Raw genomic sequence first — 25,281 nt, 5'->3', positions numbered from 1 at the left:
TCCGTTCCCCGTTTGTAATTCACCCTCTTCCAGCCCTCCATCTTTGGTATCGTTTCTACTCCCTAACAGTTCTTCGAAACGCCCATCTTCTTACTTCCCTTCGTTACTCCAATCAAGTTACATTCCTTATCTGTACTGTAAATCAGCTCATTTCTATTTACTCGTCCACTTCTCTTAACCTCCTGGTAGAAGGTTCTTATCTGTCTGCGAGCGTAGTTCTCTTCAAGAGCTTATAGCTTCCTTTCCATTCCTTCTCTTTTCTTTCTCCTACACGTGTTTTGCTAACCTCGCTTTCTTGATTGTAAGCCTAATTCATTATACAGTTTCTGTTGATGCGAAGCGTGTTTTTGCGAATGAATGCCTTCCATTTTCTTGACAAGATTGTTTCGCCTCAAACATCACTTGGTAATGTGTATTCTATTCTGTGCCCTATTCCTTAAGTGGCCAGAAGAGGATTACTGAATGGTCGATAACGGGAGCTCATTTACGAATAATTACTTAGCCAAACCAACCCCAAGTTCGAAAATCTGGTTCCGTAAACAACGTACGAGCAAATCATGAATAAATCCTCAAACAATTTATGTACCACTTCAGAAATCATAGTACCTCAGTATATTAAAACTGCTAGACATTAGAAAATTTCGGGTACATGCTCAAATTGCAACTTTTTACGCACAAAGAAGAGTGATAAAAAAAATAAAATTAAAAAAAAGCGAAACGAACATGTCAATACTTTTAAAACGTGAGGAATGAATAAATTGACGGTTTCCATCATCAGTTTGTCCGAATATTTTAGTCAACGGTCAAACCTAATGCATGCACTGTATATTCCTCTGGAATCGGATTTTTCAAAAACGGCAACAGTACATTAATTGTTTGGATATTTGTTCAAATCGTTCCTGTTTGAGTCGCCCATTTTAAGCGTGCCTGTAAAAGTAAAACACAAACTATTAGGAGGTGTAAATGTAAAATTCCAGATACATCCATTCGGCAGAAAACGTAGGATTTCCGTTTAGCTCCAGTTTAAGCCATATTTATGAGAGTACTTGGTTCAACCTTTTACAGTTTGAATTAGTACATGAAATGTAACACCGTTTGAAGGAAATGCTGTTAAGAAAGACAATTTCACTGAAATGCATCTTGTCACATGAAAATTGTGATTTTTGATTGATCGGCGTGTACGAAGATATTAAACGAGTGGTTGTTGTTAACTTATAAAACATCTTTTATAAGAACTTTATCGTAAACATTACTTATTCATGCGTATTCAGAACAATATCACGTAGATTCTGTTTATACCCCTAAATTTTGAGGCTTTTCGCTGTCGGCGGAGCTTTTAAATAAATCCTGTATTTTCACGTTGTATATAATCTACTATTTCTCAACCTCAGTGTCAGCGCCTACGTATAAGGTATAATAACACACCTTAAGTTTACCGGGTTACGAGATAAATTAACACCTACTCGTTTAATAAATTCATATTAGGGCTCACATTGTCAAATATATCAGGAGGAAACTAAACGCCCGAAATGAAATAAACAAAGTACAGCCTTCGGGCAAACTTGTATGACAATCAAAAATCATGATTGTAATTTCCCACAGGTAGACTGAATCAAATGTCGAATGTCGCATCAGCGTCAACCGCAGGCGTCTCCCCACCTTCCTTCTTTCTTGTGGTATACACTCGACGCTGAGCGTCGCGACGGCACATGGTTCGCGGATTCCGTGGCGGTATGATCAGTCGTATCGTACAATGAAAGCGCGCGCCGTTTTACGTTCGTCGAACTAAGTTGTTCAAAAGTGATTGTACAATTGCTTTCCGTAAGTAACCTCCATTACTTACCCATAAGCACAGCACCTCCGCAAGCAGCCCTACTTAATTTAGAAGCGGCTTTAGCTTTACTAATATTAACATAGAAGGGGAATCGTGCCCATACCGTTGCACTCAGAGCTTACGTTTTGATTCGATCCCTCAAAATTTGTACAGCCAAATTGAAATACAAAACAGATCGTGACCCGGGAACCGAACTGCATGTTCGCCGCAGTTACTGCGTTCAAACAGGAAATGAAGCTTTCAGTGTTGTGAATTTAGGTATTGTATTTTGCATTATTCAGTGGAAGGCTTGATCAAAAATTTATACGACCGGGTTATGTTGTTATATTTTAGAAGGAATTCATTATCGCGTGGGTGAGCGGTTCAGGGAAGTGCGCGTGAGGTTATTATAAATTAACCCTCGTTATATACTTTTATGCACTCTTTTGTCCTAGTTGAAAACAAATTTTATGCACCGTGCCCCGTGTATTCGGAGGAAAGTACGTCAAAGAATAATCAAGTTACGTATAAGTTTGTACAGTCTTAGTATGGCGGTAGAAACACAAACCGTCATGTATCCGCTAGATGAATTTTATGTGACTTCGAGCAATTGTTAGTAATCAGATTTCCAATAAAATACCACACCAGACAATTTCAAAGTGCGCATTAGTTAGTACTATACTTGAAGCTTAGTTTACCCGAAAGTTCGTTCGGAAATTTCGAAACAATAATGTGTTCAAATTAAAAAGTGAAACTTGAGCAGTACGATAACATTTGGATAGCGGTGGATTACTTACGCTGCCGTAACTCTCAAATCAATATCTAAAAGTAAATAGATGAGCATATTCCTAACCGTGCAAATTCTTTACTGCCCATATTACAAAATAAAACCGAATAACGGCTTTAAAAGAAAATTGTGCTGCCCTTTCGTAATAAACGAGCGAGCCCAGAGAATTTGCTGAATGCAAAGAAATTCTAAATTAGTTTGTAAAAGCGCATTCTGCAGTTGAAAAAACTTCAAACTGAAACCGCTTCGCTTTGGTCACTTTTAATTCACAAGTAATTTTCACCCCCAGATATGTCTAGGTAAATTTCCTTCTTGATCGTTTAGTGCTATTGTTGCTGAAAGGATCAGAGTGTGTGGAGGGATTGCGGATATTAATAAGGAAGTATCAGAATAATCGACGTTCACACCTATAATTCAGATTCAATGTATTAGGAAAGGTTGCATCAAGAGTCTTACGTGAATTTTTTTCGGCACATAATATTGCAGGTATTCTGGCTTCAAACGCAATTTTGAATATCAATGGAAGCATGATAAACTCCAGGATTTCAACTCGCGGATGATCGCAATAATACCGCAAAACTAGAAAATTGCCTCATAGGTTTATTTTTAAGCATTTCAGATAGCTTTAACACGAAACAATTTTGTTAAACTGTTTATCGTACACGAGCGACAGACAGACCAACGAGCAATTACAACAATATATACAAATATCTCGAAGTTAAAAGTTGTTGACATGCGCATGCATAATGTGCATTTTCCTTCTTATGTGTGTTTTTTTTTAGCATCAGCTTCCGCTATTTGCCACATACGTCTCATATATTAAACATCACATTTGTTATATCATATGTTGAGGTTAATTGTTTTTATAAATTTAGTTATCGAATCGAAAACTGCTTTTCTTATGTGTTTTCCACCTTATTTAGTTGTTCTAATTTTTTATGACTGTTATGAGCAAGTTACCCTAAACGTCAAAATTGATGCGCTTATTTCGTTGTTTGGTTAGAACCTTTATTAACCCCGCGAGTAATTACTCCCTAATTAGATGCCGCTAAAGTTACTATTTTTATTTATAGGCTAATTTTGTTTTTTCGTTTACTTTCTTTTCTTCTCTAAATTGTTCGACATGCATTCAACTCCTCTTATCGTTTTAATGTTGATTGTTCTTTTAAGACTGTCGCATGTTAGTTAACCTGTGCCAGGTTCGACTCCTTTTAGAGATTAGTGGGTGACTTGGGAGGGGAGAGAGGATTAATTTTATTTTTTCTGGTAAACTACCGCCTTCCTTTCTCACCCCTTATCAAAAAAGGGGGTTGGGGTTTTATCCTTCATGGTACTCTAATGAAAGGTCTCAACGACGGGAATTAATTTCCACCAACTATAGGCCTCCTTCTCGACCCCTGATTGGATATAATTCCTTATATCTCAAGAACAGATTGCCGGAGAAGGGTACTCACAAAGGGCGATTGGGACGTCTGGACGATATATCTCCAATGGTCACGAATATCTCGAAAACGGTTTGTCGGAGGAGAGTACTCTCAAAGGCAAAATAAATCGTCTGGACGAGAGATATCTATTGGTGAAGTCGAATCTAATATCTTGAACACAAAGTGTCGGAAAAGGGGGGACTCATAAAGCACAAGTGAAGCGTCAGGACGAGACAAATCTATTGGTGATGTTGAAACATTATCTACAGAACGGAGTGTCTGAGAAGAGTACTCTCAAACGGCGGAAAGATCGTCTAAACTTAATTAATATCTCGAAAATGTTGAAGAAAGGTTAGGTAAAGGGAAAATGCAATATTTCGGCGCTTGATTCTTCTCGCATTAGATGGCGTAGATTTTGAATGTATGCCCGGCGGCCTTTAAATGTTTATGGCTAAAGAGCCCCCTTCCGATTAATTATCTATCAAGAAAATAAACATATCGATAAATATAGAACGCTCCTACCTTATAACCCAACCATTTACTAAGCTATATCGGTTTAAAAAAATGCGTTTTATCTGCATAAGAGTTGTGCATAGTTTATACTTTTTTGTTGTTGTGTGCAACAGGATTTAAGTGGTGTCATGCTCTTGTCGGTGTAAACGTAGGCAATACAAATTTCGGCAAACCGATCGCAATAGTTTTTTTACACGTAAATAAGTACATAGCATAAAAAATTGTCGAACTTTCATTTCTTTTGTATTACCAGGTAATGTAGAAAATGGGTTGCCCCAAGGTATACGTATTGTTTAAAATGAGATGTATTATACCCACGTGTATATTTTATTTTATGTTACAAATTATTGTGATTTCCTGCTGTTTTTGTTTCAAATTTCGTTTACTCTCAAATTCTTCTAAAGTAGGCACCGCTTCGTGCCTTAAGTTCTCCTCTACTTACTTTCACGTTCACTTCTCAATTTCGTCTGCATTTCATCTTACAACCAAAGGGTCGAGCGGAGGGTGAATGCAGCAACGTAAGACGCCAATTTCCCCCGACTTTGCTTCCAAATAGTCTGCCATAACTTGTGAGGGAGGGTTGCATAATTGTCCTCGTTGTCTGTGATCTTGCGTTCTTTCAAATCAATGAGAGTGTCCTTGCAATCCCAAAAAAATCGTAGCCATCACCTTTCTTGTAAACTGACAAACTTTGAACTTTATCGACGGCGCTTTTCCTTTTCTTTTCAATTCCATTGAGTCTCTCTTGGACATTAGATCATAGTTTCATTCGCAGTTTCAATTCTCCATCAGGTAGAAAGGGTTTCACCCCAGATCGCCAAAAGTGATCGAGCACATTCAACTCGACGCGTCGTTGGCGTGGAACTGCCGAGAGTTGTTTGCGTGCACTACCTAATTTTATTCATCCTCAAATGGTGGCAAATAATTCGGCGAATGGTTGTCCCAGAAAGCCTGGACTTTTTTGGCAGGGTACCTAACACGAGCGGTGTTTTACGTCTGTCGTTACATCCACGGTCCTTCTTGTTTTGCTTACTTACTAACAAACGACCAACAAACGATTGAAATAAAAAGATTCTGAAAATTCCAAAAGTGGAGGGCTAACTATACGCCCAATTTCTTGAATTTTGAATAATTCAATAACGATCAACCAACAAACGTGAAAATGTAACTAACAAACACCAACCAACGACCAACAAACGATTCAAATAAAAATATTCTGAAATTTCCAAAAGTGTGGGGTTAACTATACGCTCAAATTTTGAAATTTAAATAATTAAATAACGGTCAACCAACAAACGTCGAAATGTAACTAACAAACGACTAACAAATGCCTAACAAACGATTGGCATACAAATATTTTGAAAATTCAAAAAGTGGGGTTCTAACTTGACACTGGTCAAAATATTTTCATTTACCCGTTCCCCTCTAGTTTTTCTCAATCCTATAAACTACTCTCAAGCGTCTCAGTGCTCACCTCATGCGATTCTTTAAGTTTTCATTGAAACTCCCTCATGTTTCCTTCAACCTCCCTTAAGTTTCCTTTAAATTCCCATGTCATCTTCTCAAATTTCCTTTCATAAAGAGGGGTCCATAATATTAGAAAACATTTCTACTGCCTTCCGAATACTCCAACATTTCAAATTTCCATCCAAAAATAAATGAATAAACTGCTCTCCAACCATTAGCCACCGGTAACGAAACCCTTATCACCGTCAAGAGGATCAATACGCCTTTATTGTACGTGACAGGTGATAGTTTTCGGCATGTTTTTTAAAAACTCTTTTCCACTAGAATAGTTTCTACTGATTCTGTAAACTTTAAGCTACATCACCTATTTTGCTAGTCCGCAAGCATATAGATGGAATTCTTGATCCAGTAATGCAGTGACATGGAAAATCTATTTGGTGGTTGGAAAACATTGCACTTCCCCTCATTGGTGACAAGCCAGATTCTTTGCTCTTTGTACGTTTTCCAATCCACTTTATAATTAGAAGACAACGTCATTGGCATTCCACATAGGTACAACGTCAATTTATGTATTTTTTACTTAATCCTAAGCTTGAGTAAGAAATATTAACCTCAAAAAAATGCATCAGTGATAATTTTGGATATCATTGTAAGGATTTATTAATGAGTCTGATGTGACAATGTCTACTGTTGAAATCAAAGAGGGATGCATTTATTGCATTGTCTATCTCACGCTTAAAATTGGAAAGGACTCCATTAACTAAATTCATTACGAGCACGTGATTGAAACATTCTGAGGCAAAAGTGTGCAATTTCAAATTTACCACCGCATAAACCCCGGCCTTTGTTGGCGGTATGAGCGCTACAGCATCCAATTTCCAATAAATTGACGCGCTGATCTTCCATAGATACTTAAACCTGCAATAATTATCTATTAAGTTGTTACATTACTTCAAAGTTCCATAACCGCGGTAATATAATATTATCTACGATCCACAATAAATGTTTATACGTCGCTGTTTCGGTAACATTATGAACCATATAGGTCAGGTTTGTAATCCTGTACAAGGACAATATGAAACGGCTTTATTAAGAAATACTGTGCTGTAAAGGCTCATACGGCAATTTAATGGCGAACGGAATGTCTTCTCTACGTCTAAAAATGGAAAAATTTAATTTTAACTGTCTCCAGTAATTTGAGATGACATTTATGTTTCGGTTGGTTTAACTTATCAAACATATCAAGCCCTTAATTTAGTGGAGGCCGCTAATTACGTTTTAGATCGCAATCACTCGCGTGTAAATATTTTTGGAATGCATCTAAGGCACTACTTACGCTCTTAGCGGCGTGGCAAATGCTTTTGCCCTTGCATTTGTGGATTCATATTCAATTTCCATTGCTGGAACGTTCATTGAATTAATAGTGTAAATAGAACTTAATAAATAGTTTATTAGATTTACGAAACCATTTTCAGTGTTTGCATGAAATTATCTTCAGAATTTCATTATCTTTCCCATTTATGCCGGTAATGGATTTATTTCGAACATTCGACAAATTAGTAAAGTTGAACCATCCGAGCTTGCTTTTCTTTTTGAAGCGAAAACGTAGGTAGCTAATTGAGAGAATTGCAATTTAAATAATTGTGCAGAAACTGCTTTGGCGCGAGCATAATAACTAAATAATTTTTGGAGCAACTTCAAAGTGTACACAACATAAACAGGCAAGGAGTGTTTTTCAGCGCTTCTCTTGAGATCGGTGGCAATGTTCATTTCGAACGAAGCTGTTTACTACTACTATGGGGAATGCTTCGGGGTCCCATCTGTGTTTTAATGTAAAATTTCAATCTGCGTTATATGTTCTTTTTTTCTTAGAGAGCACTTCCTTATCTTTACTTGCCTTTGAATGTACTCGGTGCGGATATAAACATTTCGGATACACGAATTATATCTTCTGGGTTCATATCGAGGCACGAGTTCGCTCTTTGTGATCCTTATTTTCCATTTACGGAATTAATAATTATCCAATTATATGTATGGCCGTTTTGCTTTGTATAATTTAGGTACAAAATAAAAAGTCTAATTGCTTCACGCGGTTTCATCTCTATTTGTTAGTGCTTTCGGTTTGTTTAAAAAGCAAATAAAATTAATATCGAACGGAATGTATCGCTACGTTGCATTGAATAAACAGGTAGAAACATCTTGATTAAACGGTTAAAACAGTAATACAAAATTCCCTATTTATAAAAATTAAAACTACGAGGTGATTACCTTCGACCACTTTTATGGCAAATAAATACACAAAATCAAAATATTACCTACATACATATACTGAAAATCAGTTTCCATCTTCCTTTAAAGGACTCCAAAAAATTAATTTCTTGTTCATTGAAATATCCAATATCCAAAAGTGCCCACGTTCTGTTTCACTATGTTAAACAATCCCCTTAAATGAACAATGGAAAAATTCCGAATATCTACTTTTATACACATCAAAATTTACTCGTCAAATTCCTTGAAGGTTGCAGTCCGTATTGAATAAAAATACAAAAATGTACACTTTTCCTTATTTAGGCGGCGTATAAATCTACCCCTGGAGTAGTTTAATTTTCTCGTCAACTCGAACTCGTCGATTTATTCTAACACTACTGACTTCACTCAAAACAGTCAAACACGGACGGTGAAAAACCAATGGCTGAACTTGTCACGGTTATGGCAAAGCCTGTTTATACCTGCCAACTTCCCGGAAAAAACAGACAGCCCAACGTTTGCTAGATATTTTCGGTTGATTCGTTAATGAGTGCATTTGATATGAAAGATTTTTCATCCATTAAGCAGATAGGTGAAGTTCATTTCTGTTTCGGAGCGTCTACTATAACTTACATATAAAACGTGAAGTTGGAAATGATCTTTGTCTTAGTTTGATATTGTTCCACAGTTATACTGTATAATCCGGTCAATTTTTTCCCCAATTTTGCATGGTATTAGCAGAATTGCTTAGTAGAGATATTCCCTTTTTGGTTTTAGAAAAAATCCTCTATTTAGGGGTACACCCATCTTGGAATAGGAATTTTAACCTTATTTCCAATTCAGAAAGAAAACAAAAACTTAGTTAAATCCGCCAGTTCAATCCCCCTATCAACTACTGTTGAAGAGAACAAAAATCAAAGAAGATACCTACGCAAATTTTGGACCCAAGCAATAAATTTTTCAACCTGTGGGTTATTGGGGAAAAGTGCTTGTTTTGGTACATCAGCTACTTTATACTTCCCAATATGCATCATGTACGGATTCTGTGCCTAGGTGTATAACCCATAAAATTGTTAAGTATCTAGTGCAGCCGCTTTTGCTCTTTCGATGCCTGACATCTCAGTGCCCTTCTCAGGAAGCAATGTGTACTCGATGTTAGCTATTAGTCTTCATCTTTACTGGGAGGATTTGCTTGAAGGACTTTGTTAGAGGTATACTTAGAACCGGGCGCTCTTTAATACTCCCTCATTGTATGAATCGGATATTGTTGATCTAGTGTCGAATGAGATAGCAACGTTGATCTTCTTTTCAACAATTGGTTGCAGCACATTTCTGTTCTTAGCAGACTTACAAAAATGCATCAAATGTAAATTTAGATTTAGTTCTTGCAGAGTGTAACCATGAAATTTTGGTCGGTGCACTCGACTAGAAGTCGTCTTTCTAGTACGCCACAGAGAGTCGATTATGGCATTATTCGTGTTGCTTAAAAACCACCACTAATGGTAGTTTAAAACAAAACTGCTACCTATGTCTATTTTATACATTTATTCATTTTTGAAATTATTAGACCCCAAGCAATATGTAGATTGCCCTTCTTGATGCTTACATTAATAAACAAAATATGCGATGTGTTGTATTTGCAAAATTGATTTTCGGAAGCTTTTAAATTGCAAATTTAATTTGATGGGCGCGACCGCAAATACGCTGTCGTTACATAATACATTTTTGTGCCAGTCACAGTATTTACATAAGTCACCTCCGCTTGAAATTAAAGGGCAATATTTCCCTGCCTTCGAACATAACGTGGGCAAATAAGCACATACGCTATCGTAAAATTCACCTTTAAAGTAAAGAAAATTGAAATCCTACATTTCATTTGATAAATTTTGTGGGAGGTAAATCCGTTTGAGTGCTATTGAATTTGCTTTTGATGAATCTTTGAAACTTTTTTGAGATTAACAGTGTACACAAGATTTTTTCTTTCTGTTGCAGGTAGCCTGGAATTGCTCAATAACACTCGGTGCTTCTAGAAATGTTAATTTAGAATCTAATTACTGTGCGGTAATGATTACAACTTTTAAGCTCGATTGCTTAAGAAAAGTCTGACCTGAAACGCTCAAGATGTTACTACAAACTTTGATCGCAATCTTCATACAAGTGTTTTTATACTGTGGGGGTAAGTACGTATTATTTCTTTTATGGTAATATTAGAGTTGAAACGTTATCTTTATACATGAAGGAAGCGCAAATAGTTATTGCCGCAATATACCCTCCGCAATAATAATCCTATTTCCGTTTGCATGTAAAAAGAGAATTCTTCCCTCTAAATGTTTTAATTTGAAACTCAAAACCGGAAGCATTTTTATTTTGTAGTAAGGTATTTAGTATGTTATTTTCCATTTATTCTTGTCTCGCCATCTTAAAGGGAATTCTAAAGTAGTAAGAACATTCGAAGTTTCTGCACGTTTTGACATCCACCGCCTGAAAGCGTGCGCTTTCCAAGTTTTGACCTAAAACGAGTATGTGAAAATAGTCCGCCTCTTTACTCGACTGGCAATTTCATTAAAATACTGTGAAATCCTATAAAGACCTTAATTTACGCCAAATGAAAGGTGCAAACGTATTGCACTATTACACCTTTAAAGCAGCTCGAAAATTCAATATTACCGTTTTACCATAACTTACTTGTTGCTTTATTGGGCGTGTGTGATGGTTTTATTGCTTGTCACGTTATAAATTAATTTTCTACTGTCGGTATTGGTTTAACCGCAAAATTTATTCATTTATTATAGCGAAGAATTTTGTTTTAAGCTCTTCCTTAACTTACCGTTGCATCCTAACAAATTTATTCGAATGTAAACTTGGTCGCACGTGACTTAATCCCAGTTTCTAAGCTGTTTTATAAGATCAAGAGAGAAACCAATTCTGTTGTCAGTTATACTCCGTTATGCTAATGTTGTATAGTCTAAGGCTCGTTTAAAACTAATTGCACATCTTATTGAAATAATCGATTTTCATTTAATAATATAGGCGAAATTAACACTATAACATTAAAAATCTCATGTATCTTAAAAGTGTAATCAGCTGATTCCATAATCGACTTGGTAAATAAGTCCGCCACTTCAACTCAGAGCGGTAATAAAGATTTTCGCTAAACAGGAAAACCAACATTTAGTATTCCGAACTTCGCAGTAATAACGGTTAACCTTTCTTTCATGCAATATAGTATAGCCAAAACAATTTCAATGGGGCCAGAAAGGCCCCAGTGAGGAAGAAATCAAAATCACTGCTGGCTGATCGACAAATTTGCAAACCAAGGGTTTTATAGCAGAGCAGAAATTAGTAAGGGAATTTTTTAGGAGTATTTGAACAGGAAACGATGGCAATTGTTTTTGTGGATAAAGAACCCTTTTTTAATTTTTCGAACCAGAGCTAGCTTGAGAGTATCTTAAACGGGGGTCCAAGTAAGAACCGTCGCGTTTACTCAAAGCGACAGTCATGGAGTGATTTCCTCCAGCTATCCGTTTGTGATTCTTTCTGGGACTACCAAGAAAGGGCTTGTTCTTTTGCATAACTGAAAGCAATCTCCAGGAAATTGAAACGACCCATCATCAGCAGATGCTCTGTGATATGGTGGTACATTTTAGATACTTTTCACATAAAGCGAGTATAGAACAGTGTGAAATTAACAAAATTGTTTCATATGTAGATACGTACAACTGAAATGTTTGTACGGACATTTATTTCAAAAATCAGTGTCTTTAAATGAGTTTTATTGATTATTAAATATTTGCGGAAGGGTATTTTGTTAGCGCAAACTGTATAAGGCTTTGCTTAAGTTCTTATCCATAAGTTACAAAGGAACCAAATTTCGAAGTTACGAAGCGGCCGAATTTCCGAATTTTTCGACCCTTTTGACCCTTTTATCGCTAACAAACTCGAGAAAATGCTGCGTACTTTTGGTAGCTGTGATGTTCAGAGCTTAATTCATTCATTTGGACTAATCGCCCCTTAGTTTCTTCGTAATTTTTTCACACCCGCAAATGGCGGCTTCAAAATGGCTATGCCTTAATTTTCTGTGGATTAGGATTTTTCGTACCACGGATCCCGAACGGCTTTAAGGCCGTCAAACATAAAAAGAAATTATGAACTACTATATCATCTAATCATAGTACATCTAATTTGACCAAACAAACAGACTTCAAGGCGCGACTGACAATTGGAGACAATTAAAAAAACAACCCATTGAAAACCATCAGTGTAACATGGTTCAAATTTCGGTGACCGCAATTATCCAGATAGTTTCTTTACATCATCATGAATAATACTTGTTCTGCGAAGAATCTTGACTATTTCTTTAGCATTAAAAATTCGAGTTTACTTATTTCTGCGTGAAAATCGAAAAAAATTAAATCTAAACCTCTCTCGTTACAACAATAGTAGAATAAATTAGAGAAAGCATACTTCACATGAATCTATATTTTCCCAAGAGTAGATGATAAAGCACACTTCAACTTTGGTTAAACCAAATGTCTATTTTTCTCTTAACCCAGGGAGGTTCAGCACAATATGTAGTCTTTATGTCATTCTCAAATTGTCACGGATAAGGAGGTATTCAAACGATAAAATGTTGAGATTTTTTTGGGTCGCGGCCTAGTGCTTGAACTACTTTTTAAAGACCACGCAAGAAGGGAAACTTAAGTTCACCTTAATCTCACACCCCAAGATCATTATCACCTTGGGTGAGGAATTTTTGAACCGTTACCTACTTTGAAAGTCGAGAAACCTTTGAACTTTGACCGACGACCCAGCTGAGGACTTTAAATGGCGAGCAACCTTTGAAATTTACACCAATTTTTGACCTTTGAACAGCGATCAACCTTTGGACTTCACATGGACGAGATTTTAAAGATCACCCCTTTGAGACCTCTATTTAGTATTGAAAGTCTTCGTCAGGAGGACAGCGAGATAACTTAGACGGCACCCAAATTTCGCCATATGGAATTTTACATAAAGTTGAGTTACGATTCTCTCTATACGGCTATCGCTTTACTTTGGCCACAAGTGCTCAGCGTACACTATCCATGGTATAATTAATATTATTCCACATGCATGAATGTGGGCTTCCACTAAACAAGTACAAAGGTTCTTTGAATTGGTGATCTAAAAAAAATGAGGTCGGTCATCTTTGATGATCTTGAAGATGAAATATATCACAAAATGGAGTCGTTGCCATGCAAACATTTTCATTTATTTTTTTCATTTTACATTTTGATTTTGTTACGTAGTTAGTGTTTCATTTGAAAATGAACATAAATAATGCCATACAAAGTAGGTATTAATTATAGTTATACCATCCAATTGAGCTTTCTATCTAGCTGAAAGGTTTAGTCGCTTCCGTAACTACCTTTTTAATAAATAACTAAACCCAATATTGAAAGTTTACACTGTGAAACATTCACATTAAATAAATATTCCCTTACGGATTATAGCTATTTTCCACCTTAACGTGTGCACATCGCTGCTTTTCTCCTAATACATCAACATAGTATTTGGAAAGTAAACGTTGTTAAATAAATAATGAACGTGAATGTAAACAATTCAATTTCTTTCTTACATAAATTCAATTAGCGTGAAAAATAATTTAATTATAAATAAGATAACTGATTACTTCTATTGGAATTCTTCCCAATTCAATTTCCTTTCACGTCTACAAAATTAGTATGCAAGATTAAACACAAATTCATTTCCTTTGCCTGTATTTTAGCAAGGTTACTTCTTTATTTCATCAGTTCCGTCGGAATATACAAAGAAATTAAAGTAAAGGTGTTTGCCCCTAAATCCGTGTAATTTAACGAGTCGCCATGTTTTTTCTTGCTTACGTCTTCATTTGCTTCATGGAGGCAATGTTTACCTTCAAGTAAGGAAATTTCGCTTTTACGTCGCTAAACGACAAGTTGTTGAAAATTTAATTTGTATTTTATAGTGCTTTTGAGCTCAAAGAGTGTAAGTCATGAAAATTTTAGTGGATTTTCTTTATTTACTAATAGAGGAAATGTAGGATTCGCTAGGAAGTTTTCGGCTTTAACAAAACAACAAATGTACATGCAAATAAAGCAAAGGAGGTTTTCCACTCATATATTTTTACCTTTCCTGCGAGGTTTTAAGCTATACGATAGGTACTAAAAAACTTCCACGCCTAAACCAAAGTTCTTGTTTATCGTAGAGAAGCTTCACTAGCCCAAAATTGGCACAATATTTTTTCAGGCTTTTTACGTTGCCATCGACGAAACGTATACTTTTGTAAATAATAAAATAAAGAAATGGCAGTAGAAAATTACCTTTGTTACATACATGCCAAAATGTGATTGCGTAGTACCCATGTAGAACAAAATTGAAAGTAATTTAAATGAGTAAATAATCGCAATGCCCGATTAGAAAACTTGAAGCGTTTCTTCTCAGACTTACGGTGATTACGTGTGTTTTTTGTACTTTGAGGATGTTTCCAATGACGGACCAATGACTCCCTAAAAGTTAGCTTGGCAATCACCCTGACAACACGGCGTTGAATAGCAAATATTCGTTTAGTAACTACTGGAACACAATGAAAACATTAAAGGACCCCGTTTTCAAAGTTTAAAATGAAACTTTACTACATAGGGTTATGGATAAATAATCCAAATGTGTCGAACAATTCAAGCTAGGGTCAATATAGCCTCGTAATAGTTTAGGTACAACAAATTTTTAGCGCATTTTTTAAGAATTAAAAAATGTGCTATTGTTTGCGGTTTGTCCGTTCATCTGTGCGTCCGTCCAGGCCCACTTCTGAGGTTTTGAACTACTTTTAGGGGAATTGTCCTAGAGTCATGGAATGTTTAGCAATAGGTAATCTAAACTTTGAAGGTGTGCCAGACGTCCCATGAATTATTTCCTAAGACGCTATTTTTAAAAGGAAACGTGAATAATTTTTACATGTGACAACCAACTACCATCTACTGCCCCTACTTACCCCTTACCAAAATAGGTGGTTCCGAGAGGAGGGAACTAGTTTGTTTTGGGGGTGTAAATTGAGAATGTGAAATTTTTAAAAACAAAATGGAGGATCCAATATGATCGATAAAAATGATGGAAAATTGTTTTTTCTAAATGAAGATCGATGTAGTGGAGCTTTTCACTTGTAGTCATTAATTCATTATTGTAATGATAATTATGATTTAATAATTTAATTATGAAATTGATTATTATTTTGGAAATGCCTAATATGGTAACCTTCGTATTTGGAAATGAAATGTAGGTTTGAACAACGGAGGAAATAAACCTAAAACAATAACCCTAAAAACAAACCACCTGTGATATCTCATTATCACGTCGAACCCACCTACCTCTAATGCAAATTCTCATCGATTCTGAGAAAATGACACCTGGGACAATCCCCTGGAGCGGCTGGGGAGCGACGTCGTCGAAGTGCGCGAGCGCGGTTAAAAATTCGCCACATCTATACGGTTCGGGATAGGACATCCGGGCGCCGGCTCAGGTGGGTTCCGATAGTTGAGTCAAAATTTGGTTAGTTCAAGGAAATTCCACCGGCGATCTTCGGGGTAGCTGCTATAAGAAGCCAAAAAACTGAACATTTTGGAAAGAATACGTAGTTCGAAAACGTTATCGAATTTCCTATTGCGGTTTTCTGGAGATCGAGACGAGTAGGAGCTTATTTATGCGGGGGTGGGATTCTGGGGACGACTCGCTGCGCATTCCCAACAACTGTGGACCACATCCTTTACGTCATTAGATATTCCTCGGCAAAATAGGGCTTGTCCTACTCTGCAGAGGGTTCGCTCTTGGAGGATAGGCAGGACGGCGAACGAATTTGTAAGTAAGATCTACAGTGTTTCGTGGTTCATCAGAGCTCGTCTTTGCGGCGATAACCATGGGATGACACCAAACTGTAACGGGTTCTATGATTCCTTTGCTCACCATAGTATCTAATTCAGATTTCACGGAGTCTCTCCAGCGAAACGGAAAAGTTGTAACGCTTACATGGGGTTTACACCTTCGATCAGTTCAATTTTCATCGGGATTCCGTTCATTGGGCGGAGAGTGACGTCTTCGAATGTGGAATCGAAATGCTTGAGGAGAGAGTCCTTAATTTGCGACTTCTCCTCATCGGTTGGATTTGAAATCGTGTGGAGCAGTAACTGGATGGGTTAAGGTGGGCGTCGTGGTCGGATTTGCTATTCCTGGTGCCTTTTGAATGGTTTTATTTAGGACACTTTAAGCATATCTTATGCCATGAAGGGAAACTGCGTCCGTCGGTTGTGTGTGGCAGATTTGTCGCATCCTAGGCAATTATGCTTGACATTGGCGGATGTAGTTGTTTGGGTTGAAACGGTAGCTGTGGGCATGGGGATTGATCATTTTTGGAGTTTTCAATCGTTGAGCAAATGGAAAGAACCTTATCGAGTGTGTTATTTTGCTAGTTGGAAGTACGCTCTATACATTTTGTGTATTGACCTGAGACAAAAGAGTGATAAGGGCACTTGTTGATCGAGATCTGGAACCGTTGAATGCACTACATTAACACCTCTTCTGGCATTAATATACCTAATTCCACTATATGGTAATAATAGGTCGCTATTAAAATGAATGAATATTTGTCTTACATGTATAGTTCAAAGCACAGACACACGAGACTTTAAACAAACTTTGAAATGCAGTCTAAATGTTTTGGAAATGTGCAAATGCGCCACGTATGCGTTTATAGCGCAAATATTGAGAAGAAAGTTATCAGAGAAAATAGCTTTATGTAAATTATGCAAATTCCGTGTGATTTTAATTCCCATCAAGGAAGCCTTTAATAACATTCCGTCGTCGTAAATAAATGTCACGCAAAATGCAGCTGATCAACGCAGATAGATTACTGGATCTAGTAAAATAAGTCTGTTTTATGGATTTACTTTTAGCTACGTCGTAAATCAAATAAAGAAGTACTACCAACAAAAAGCCGCTGAAATTATTGCTAGTAGAATAATTCAAACTTTTTTCGCGGTGTTCCAAAGTGTTATTTCAAAAAGTGATGCAAACTTGAGCATGAGTAATGGAATGGATTTAAGAATTTCTTACCTCTTTAAATAACCGCAGCTTTATCAAGCTAAGCACGTGAAGGGAGGAAATCTGAAATTACAACGTAAAGCTGGGTGACATATTAAAAACTGAATATGCAAATTTGTTATCAGCACGAAGCGATTTAGGTTTATTGACCACTTCTGTCATACTTGATTATTAACATCTCGCGTATTTTGTACCGACGCCGGTATCGAGCGTGTCCGATAAATTACTAGTTATTATTTATTTTCAATCTCCCAATTTTTATCAGCAAACACATCCCCTTCACATAAACCATTAAAAATCAAATGCAAATTTACCTCTGGTTAGTTAAATTAAAGGACAGGAGGGTTGGTCTCGTTTGTTGTCACAAAATGTAGTAATACAAATTTTACTGTATAAACCATAATTACACAAACAAACACTGTTCTAACAAAAAGTAGAAATCAGAACGGAGTGCTTTGGTAAATACGAATGTAATCAGAATCGACTGCATAACCAAATCAATCAATACGAGGTTTGGAAAACAAATCAGCGGAACGAATTCAGGAAACCAATTCCAAACAACATAAATCATGAAAATGCAAAATGCTCTTGACGTGTCATAAGTCACGTGTGCATACTTTAATTCAAAACGCGAACTGTTATTAAGGTGCAATTTTATTACAAGAACGCCCGAAGGTCTTTAAGAATAGAACCAAGAATTCGTTCCAGACCTGAAATGAATTTTCTAGACAAGATCGTCGGATATTACCAGTCTTTTTTTCTTTTATAACCACAAATTTCGTTATTATAATTCGAAAATTGTACGTGCATTTTGTTTTACTGCGCCGAACGGCATACGTTCCCGAAATTGACCATTACTTTTTTGTTTGTTTCCATTATGCGAGTAAGTATATTGATACATAAATAATGCCGCCATATATTACCCCTTTGTAACGATATCTGGACGTTTCTAAAAAATATTGTTAAAGAAATGCGAAAAAATGGTTGACCCTTTAGGCATTTCGCTAACACAATGACCGTAATGTTGTGGTAGCTGTAATTTTATGTACTTATACGGCTATTACTGCTGTGATTTATACCGGTTTCGGCCAGCGTCTATTTTCCAAAGGAGAGGAACAAAGAATATACACTTTTTACACTATGTCGTAAAGATGGGATATTGTTTTACAGGTATTAAAGCTTTTATGATTATTCATTTGCGAAATCGTACTTCTTTGCAGAATTTTGACCTCGTTCTTCTAATATCCTGCGCACCCTTAGCTGTAATATCTTTTTTATATGAAAAGTATCTTTGACGAATAAACTTTCACGACCACCTACCCTTGCATTGTACGATGAACAAGTGCGTGTTTATGGTCGCGGAAATTTCGTTCGAGCTTAATACGCGTGTACTTCTCCAAATGACTAATTTGTCACAGTTTAGCTTTATTTCTAGTGCAAGAGGGGATAATGAGACTAACATTTATGTATCAAAGTCACTGCGCCACCCCTTCTGATCGCTGGCATCACATATACCTAGTTGGAAGGCGATGACACTAAATACAAAACTAAACGATTCATGCATAAAGTGAAGTGAAATGATTCGAAGACTAAGCAATAATCTCATAAGCTCCCTCAATGGAAATTTTTTAACGAGTGACCCCAACGTAAGCGGATGAAATGTAAGATCCGAAAATGAAGTTATAGGTACTTGGTTCCCCTTCAATACAAAATTAACGTATTCTAACACTTACAGCGGATTTTTTTCTTAAAATAAATAAGTTCATCTTGTCCGTCCGTCTGTCCGTAAACCTGTGTGCCCGAACAGATGCTTAAAATCAAGTAAGTAGTTATTTATATCAATGAATTTTATGTATCGTTCATATACCTAACCCCCTAAATATTATACCGTTACATAAATTAATGATTTTGACATTAAACAGGCATACAGGTCTTTGAATTACAAAATTATCTTACATTCCATTTATTCACTGCTACAAGCCATTTCCTCATTGGTCTAACCCTTCTCTTCTTTCCTCCCTCTCCCCCAACATCACTTTCTTGGCATGTCTGTTCTTTGCCATTCTTGATCTTTGTGTTTTTCGCCCCCCCAACCCTTCCTCGTTTCTTACTCCTCCATATATCTTTCTCAGTACTTACCTTTTCCATATTTCCAAGTTTCTCCACCTCCTTTTTATTCATATCCACGTTTGCCTACAAAATGGCGACTTATTAACGCAGACAGTTGTTTCTTATAACCTAATAACGTGCGATCAAAAATGAGTTGCTGTCAAATCGCCTTTGGAAGTTCAAGTTAAATACGATTTTCCATGTAAAAAAAAATTTCAAAACCGACTCGACAGCAACTCATTTTTGATCGCATAGTATATGTATACCGGGTGGTGCACGGTAAATAGGAACATAGGGTTTTAACATGGGAAATTAATTTTATGCAATATCCTGCCCTCCTGTACATTTTACAGAAAAAAGCTGTTGAGTTTAAAGTTGTTCAGAATTAAAATGTGCATACAAAACTGTTTTACATGTTTTATTAAGCTTTTGGTATACCCGCAAATTTAAAAATAAATTTCAACATTTCTGTTATTAGTAGCAATTCATAAAACAACAAAAGTCATGGCTGTTGCTACTAATAACAGAAATGTTGAAATTTATATTTAAATTTGCGGGTATACCAAAAGCTTATATGTAAAAACAGTTTTGTATGCACTTTAAACTCTACAGTTTTTTCTGTAAAATGTACAGGAGAGCAGGATATTGCATAAGACTAATTTCCAATGTTAAATCCCTATGTTCCTACTTACCGTGCACCACCCGGTATATTTTGTCCAAAGGATTGTCATCTGTTTCTGTATAAAATTCAACTTTTTAAGAACTGTGAACTGCGGAGTTGCAACCCTTATTCTGGATGAAGTGGAATTCAGCTTCTCATATATCTTGAAATAGGGTTTCTGGGTCTTGGAATAAAGCTCTTTTATAAGGAGTTTTAACACATCTCCGGAAATTGCGTCTTATAAAACTGTCAATCAAACCTATACTTAAAAGTGCATGTTACTCTTATAGACATTAAAGAATACGAATTACTTCCAGGCCATTATTTATATTACCTACTCAATACAACGTCTCTTCAATTAATATTTTAATATTCATACTTCAGGTATTTATCTAATTGTTAAAATGGCGGTCATGGTATTTCGAAACGTTCTCGCGGAATGATTTTTTAACCAGCCGCCCCTTTAAAAAATAAAACAGGAAGCGATATAACGCTGCGGTTTCATTATTTAAAATAGCGAATGGAATGCTTCAATAATTTGAATACACCCTAGAGGTAATTTCTGGATGCTCTTTAAAAATGTAATATACGAAGCGCAAAAATGCAATAATAATTTTAGTAATTCCTATATCTGCATGCATGCAAAATTTCAGTTATTTTGTCACGATGTCACGATTAATTTTAACCGCAAATAGCGCCGCTGAGTGGTATAATATAAAAGGTTTTAATTTAATAACTCCTGTAAACGATGCCACTGTTTATACGCAACTAATTAAGAAAATCCGTATTGTTAAATAATAAGGCTTTCCAATTCAAACAAAAGCTGCAACAGTACAAGGTGAATAGGTAAAATATTAAACATAAAGGAAGCTGCATCACTCCAACTCACAATATCCTTCTACTACAAATCTTATTAAATGTTATATTACCTAGATTTTAATTACTGAAGTAGAATTGTAGCAAAAGGCGCATTTCAAATTTACAATGGCAAGATACCTACGCGAAATCCTTATATCCGGTAAATATCTCTTCCTTTGAACATCCATTGAAATCTAGTTGTATGTTTAGCTATGCTCTTTTATTGTTTATATTTAATACCGTATCTTCCTCACTTTGTGCGCTTAGCGAGTTGTATACCAGTATTCTCCCAAGATAATTATCTAAGATTTTCGTATTGTAAATCTTTTTGAAATGATTAAATTTATGTAGTTACAGAATTCTATCACCGTATTTTTTGGATAGAGTGACGGTGCCGTTGTGTTTACTAGGAACTTACTTTTAAAAGTAATTGTTGGAAATTCCATTCAGTCTTTATGCACGAAAGTCCTTTCAATGTAATTCCTACATCCTAGTTTAAGAGACATGGCGTTGTAAATCAACTTGATTGTGGTCATCGGAAAACCTGTACCTGTTCTCACCTTCTAAGTATATATTCTAATACGCTACTTCATTTTATTTTCTTAGTGGGCTTTGACATCAAGACTATCCGGTTCGTACAAAGGATTCGAATAAACACACAATTAATTGACCGACAATGAGAACAATTGGTTCCGAAAAACAAGAAACAATAAAAACAAAATCCCCAAAAGGAAGAGACGCTTACAGAGTTTCTTTGAACATAATACCTAGGACGCAGGCGGTCAATAAATAAAATAAGAAACAAAACTTAAATTACTTACAATTTTTTTCTAATAATCCAAATAATCTGGTCGTATAGAGGTTTGAGATATTCAGACGCACTTATCAAATATACAAAAACACACGTTGAGAGCTTCAGGGAACTTCTCGTTATTTGCGGTATTGAAGGAAACATCACTCCTTCCTCAATATCTTTCAAATCAACCGCCAACCACAATCAGACTTTATACGCCAGCTTCGTAGGAACGCGTCCCCACTTACGCTGAACTAACACGCACATCGTAACATCTGCATCTTCGTTATTTCTTCTAGCAGAGACAAGAACAGTGCATTAATTAAATTTCGTCCGATAACAAAAGTTCTTATCGCAAACGACCAGTGATATGCCTACACTTTAATAGCCAATTCCTCATTAAACGAACGAACGAAATTTTATTATTCCTCTCTTGTTTTGGGCCCTCAACAGGCATGCGCCCAATTACAGAGTGGCCCGCATAATGCTATTTAGAGGTGCCTCTGCAGAAGGTCTTAAGATGGTCTATACTAATCCGGTATTTACCTTACGAATTAGGAAAACTGCAGGAAAAACTAATTCGGAGTAGCCGGTAGGATGCTCGGAACTGGTCTAAGGTAATTTCCATCTCCGCCACAGATGAAAAATTCACCTCAACCCAGGTTCGAACACCCGACCTCCAGATTTATAACCCAATGCTCTTACCACTGAGCCATAAATCCGATAATTTTGAGCGACAATTGAACTTCAAGAATATATTGGCATGTTTTCAAGAGATAATTGCCCCAATAACTTAATTAAAAAAGTGGTTAGGACGCATAAATATACTGTTTCTAGGTATATAGTCCGTCTTGTAAATGAAGCAAAGTGGTGAATCTAGGTGGAGAAACGCTCTAATCAGGGCTCTAATCAACTCTATTGGAGGGCACCTCGTACGTATTTAAGGGATATGAGAAAAAAGACTATCGACTAGAGCCCTTGAATAAATGTATAGATTGTAAATAGCAAGTAATGACTGTAGGTACATTTTACCATTAGATCCGTCTACTTCTAATTCCGAACACAAAAATCATCTTGTACTCATGACCTTAAAAAATTAAAATTTTGGTGAGTAAGTTTGAAAAACGTAGCTTCTAAAAACATTCTGTTTAGAGTGTAGCGGAGGAAAAATAATGACCACACTTCTGTATAAAATTTAATTTTCCAAGAGGGAATAATTCATTATAAACACCGGAAGATGAAGTCGGGTCCGGAGCGGAAGGCCGCTAGTGGGTCATACCCTCGGATGCCTGGATTAACTTCACCTTATTCGATATCTTCACAATTTGTTGTTAGAGAAGCTACCGGAAGACGAACGCAGATAGATGACGATCATTTGTAATGTAATGACGGGACCAACGCGCTAACCGGTGATTTACTCGCATCACTCTTTTACCTTTTCGTTTTACCCCTATCTTCGACGCTAACTCCCTTTATTAAGATAGAAACGTAGTTTATCGAACTAAATTCTTTTGCGAAAAAAAATATAATTCCGCCCTCATTAACCGCTTAATGAGAAGATTAAAAACGGGAAATGTCGTACTTAATGTAGCCTGCTAAAGTAATTTAAAAATGTAAATTGCTTTAAATGTGTGGGGATCGCTCCCAGGAAAATAAAGATTTCCGAGATAAATAGTTGTCAAAATGGTAGGGATCACTAAATCGAAGGTTGGATAATCGTCCTGAAAGTTTTATACCGATTACGAGTCAGATGCGGATGTATATGGGGCATAATAGTTATTTAGGAATTCAGGCTAGGTGTTAGCCATTATTTAAGTAGCTTTCGATCTAAATTTATGCTAATGTAAATCATCAGGTTTCTAAGCTAGATAACGTTTTATATAAAGAAAAAAATCCGCCGCCCATACGCCGCTTTAGGGCAATAAATTCCCTTCATTTGCCCACTTTTCCAAGATGTTTATAAAATTTATAACTTGGAACAACGTTATTGTAATGCGATTCGGAGGGCATCGCTAAATATTGATTTTCCTCGGTATTAAGTTAAGTAGACTTGAAGGGTTTAATTAGTATTGGCGATTTTTATCGTAGCTAAGGGTGAAAAGGTTACGTTATGTGCGCGGTTGTTCGCAGCCCGATTGTTCCCAAAGGTGTTATAGTAATGTAAAGAAAAGACCAAAGAAAATATAAGAAATCTCGAATTAAGGTCATCCCGCAAAGCACGAAGAGGGATAACAAAAAGGGCGAAGTAAAAAACTTGTTCTGCCGCCTTTTTAAGAGGGACTTCAAATAAAACATCTAATGGGTCTTGTAGTTGATATTTAAAGTACATCAAAACTTAGATGTAGGGTATTTAGACAGAAATGGCCTTTTTGTTCAGCTTTTTTTTTGTTTTATAAATGATAAAAAAACATACGGTGGTGGATATGAACGTGGCGGTATTAACATCATCTGCTTGCGATAACGGAAAAAGCAAACATTTGACTTTGTTTGCAATATAAAAACCACAGGCGGCGGTTCTGTTCTAATAAAATTTGTAATCGGGTTTTGAATTCATTTTGAATGAAAATATTTGAATGTTGTCATCATAAACAGGACTTTAATTGAAAAGTGATTGTGTTTTATCTGACAGATCCTCGTGCGTTGACAAACGACGCTTTCGTTGCCTGAACAAGGCGACTGTTATAAAATTATCAATTCCAATCAAAGCTTTATGCTACTCTCAAATCCAAATTCCTGTATTTATACAAAATAGGATTCGACGAATGCCATTCATGGTTTATTCTAGAATTCGAAGACAAACAAATTTACTATCAAATTAAATGAGTTCCATTTGTATAAACTCTAAAACGAATGCGGCATTTCTGAATTCCTATTGAATTCTATTTGCCTTTTTAAACACATCGGTTTATCTGATGTGTTGAGGACGTAATTCGATTGCGCTGATTGTCGAAACAGATTTTCTGTTCATCATTAAAGGGCTATAAATTCCCTACACGCTTGTACAACAGGAGCGAAAATATTGAGGGAGTGATTAGGTAGGTAGTTTCAGTTTGTGGGTGCTTCTTTCTTCTTATGAATTATGATAGTTTCAACTCCGTTTGTGCTCTCGTACAAAGATAGCAGGTGACAAACGAATCATTTATGGTAATTTAGTACTTATTAGATACGTGCAATTGTAACACATCTCTTAATAGACGCATATCACAGATTACATTCTAATTATACCGTAAATTTAAAACACTGGCTTAGCTTAGATGCCTTTGGGGACGGGTTCTAAAACGAACTGCATGACCTAAAAGTAAATGCAGATCCAGATCTGGTCAATAGCAAACTGAAGCATTAGGGTAGTCTTGGACTAATATGAATCTAGTGAGAGTAATTGATCAACGGTGATACATTTTGGGGTATTAGGCTTTGGTAAGTTTAAATTCAAAATTAATTAAAACGCGGTGAAACTACGTGCGGAATATAAGGAAAAGCATTGAAGCCTTTTCGGCGAAT

The 25,281-nt window shown here is 36.2% G+C and overlaps 1 protein-coding gene across 1 annotated transcript in view; it reads left to right on the top strand.

Annotated features, from left to right (window-relative positions):
- Positions 1 to 1,695: 1,695 nt before the first annotated feature.
- Positions 1,696 to 25,281, top strand: part of LOC116167903 (carbonic anhydrase-related protein 10) — a 348,976-nt gene continuing 325,390 nt past the window's right edge. Inside the window, exons 1-2 of the mRNA XM_031483500.1 lie at positions 1,696 to 1,821; positions 10,244 to 10,427. Of these exons, the coding sequence (XP_031339360.1) occupies positions 10,373 to 10,427 (55 nt within the window). The 5' untranslated portion in view covers positions 1,696 to 1,821; positions 10,244 to 10,372. The remainder of the gene's footprint in view (positions 1,822 to 10,243; positions 10,428 to 25,281) is intronic.

Source organism: Photinus pyralis, unplaced genomic scaffold (assembly GCF_008802855.1).
Source record: "Photinus pyralis isolate 1611_PpyrPB1 unplaced genomic scaffold, Ppyr1.3 Ppyr1.4_LG4, whole genome shotgun sequence".
In the NCBI taxonomy this organism is placed as follows: Eukaryota; Metazoa; Arthropoda; class Insecta; order Coleoptera; family Lampyridae; genus Photinus; species Photinus pyralis.
Note: the sequence above shows the minus strand (reverse complement) of the source record. Positions and strands in the feature narration are given on the sequence as shown.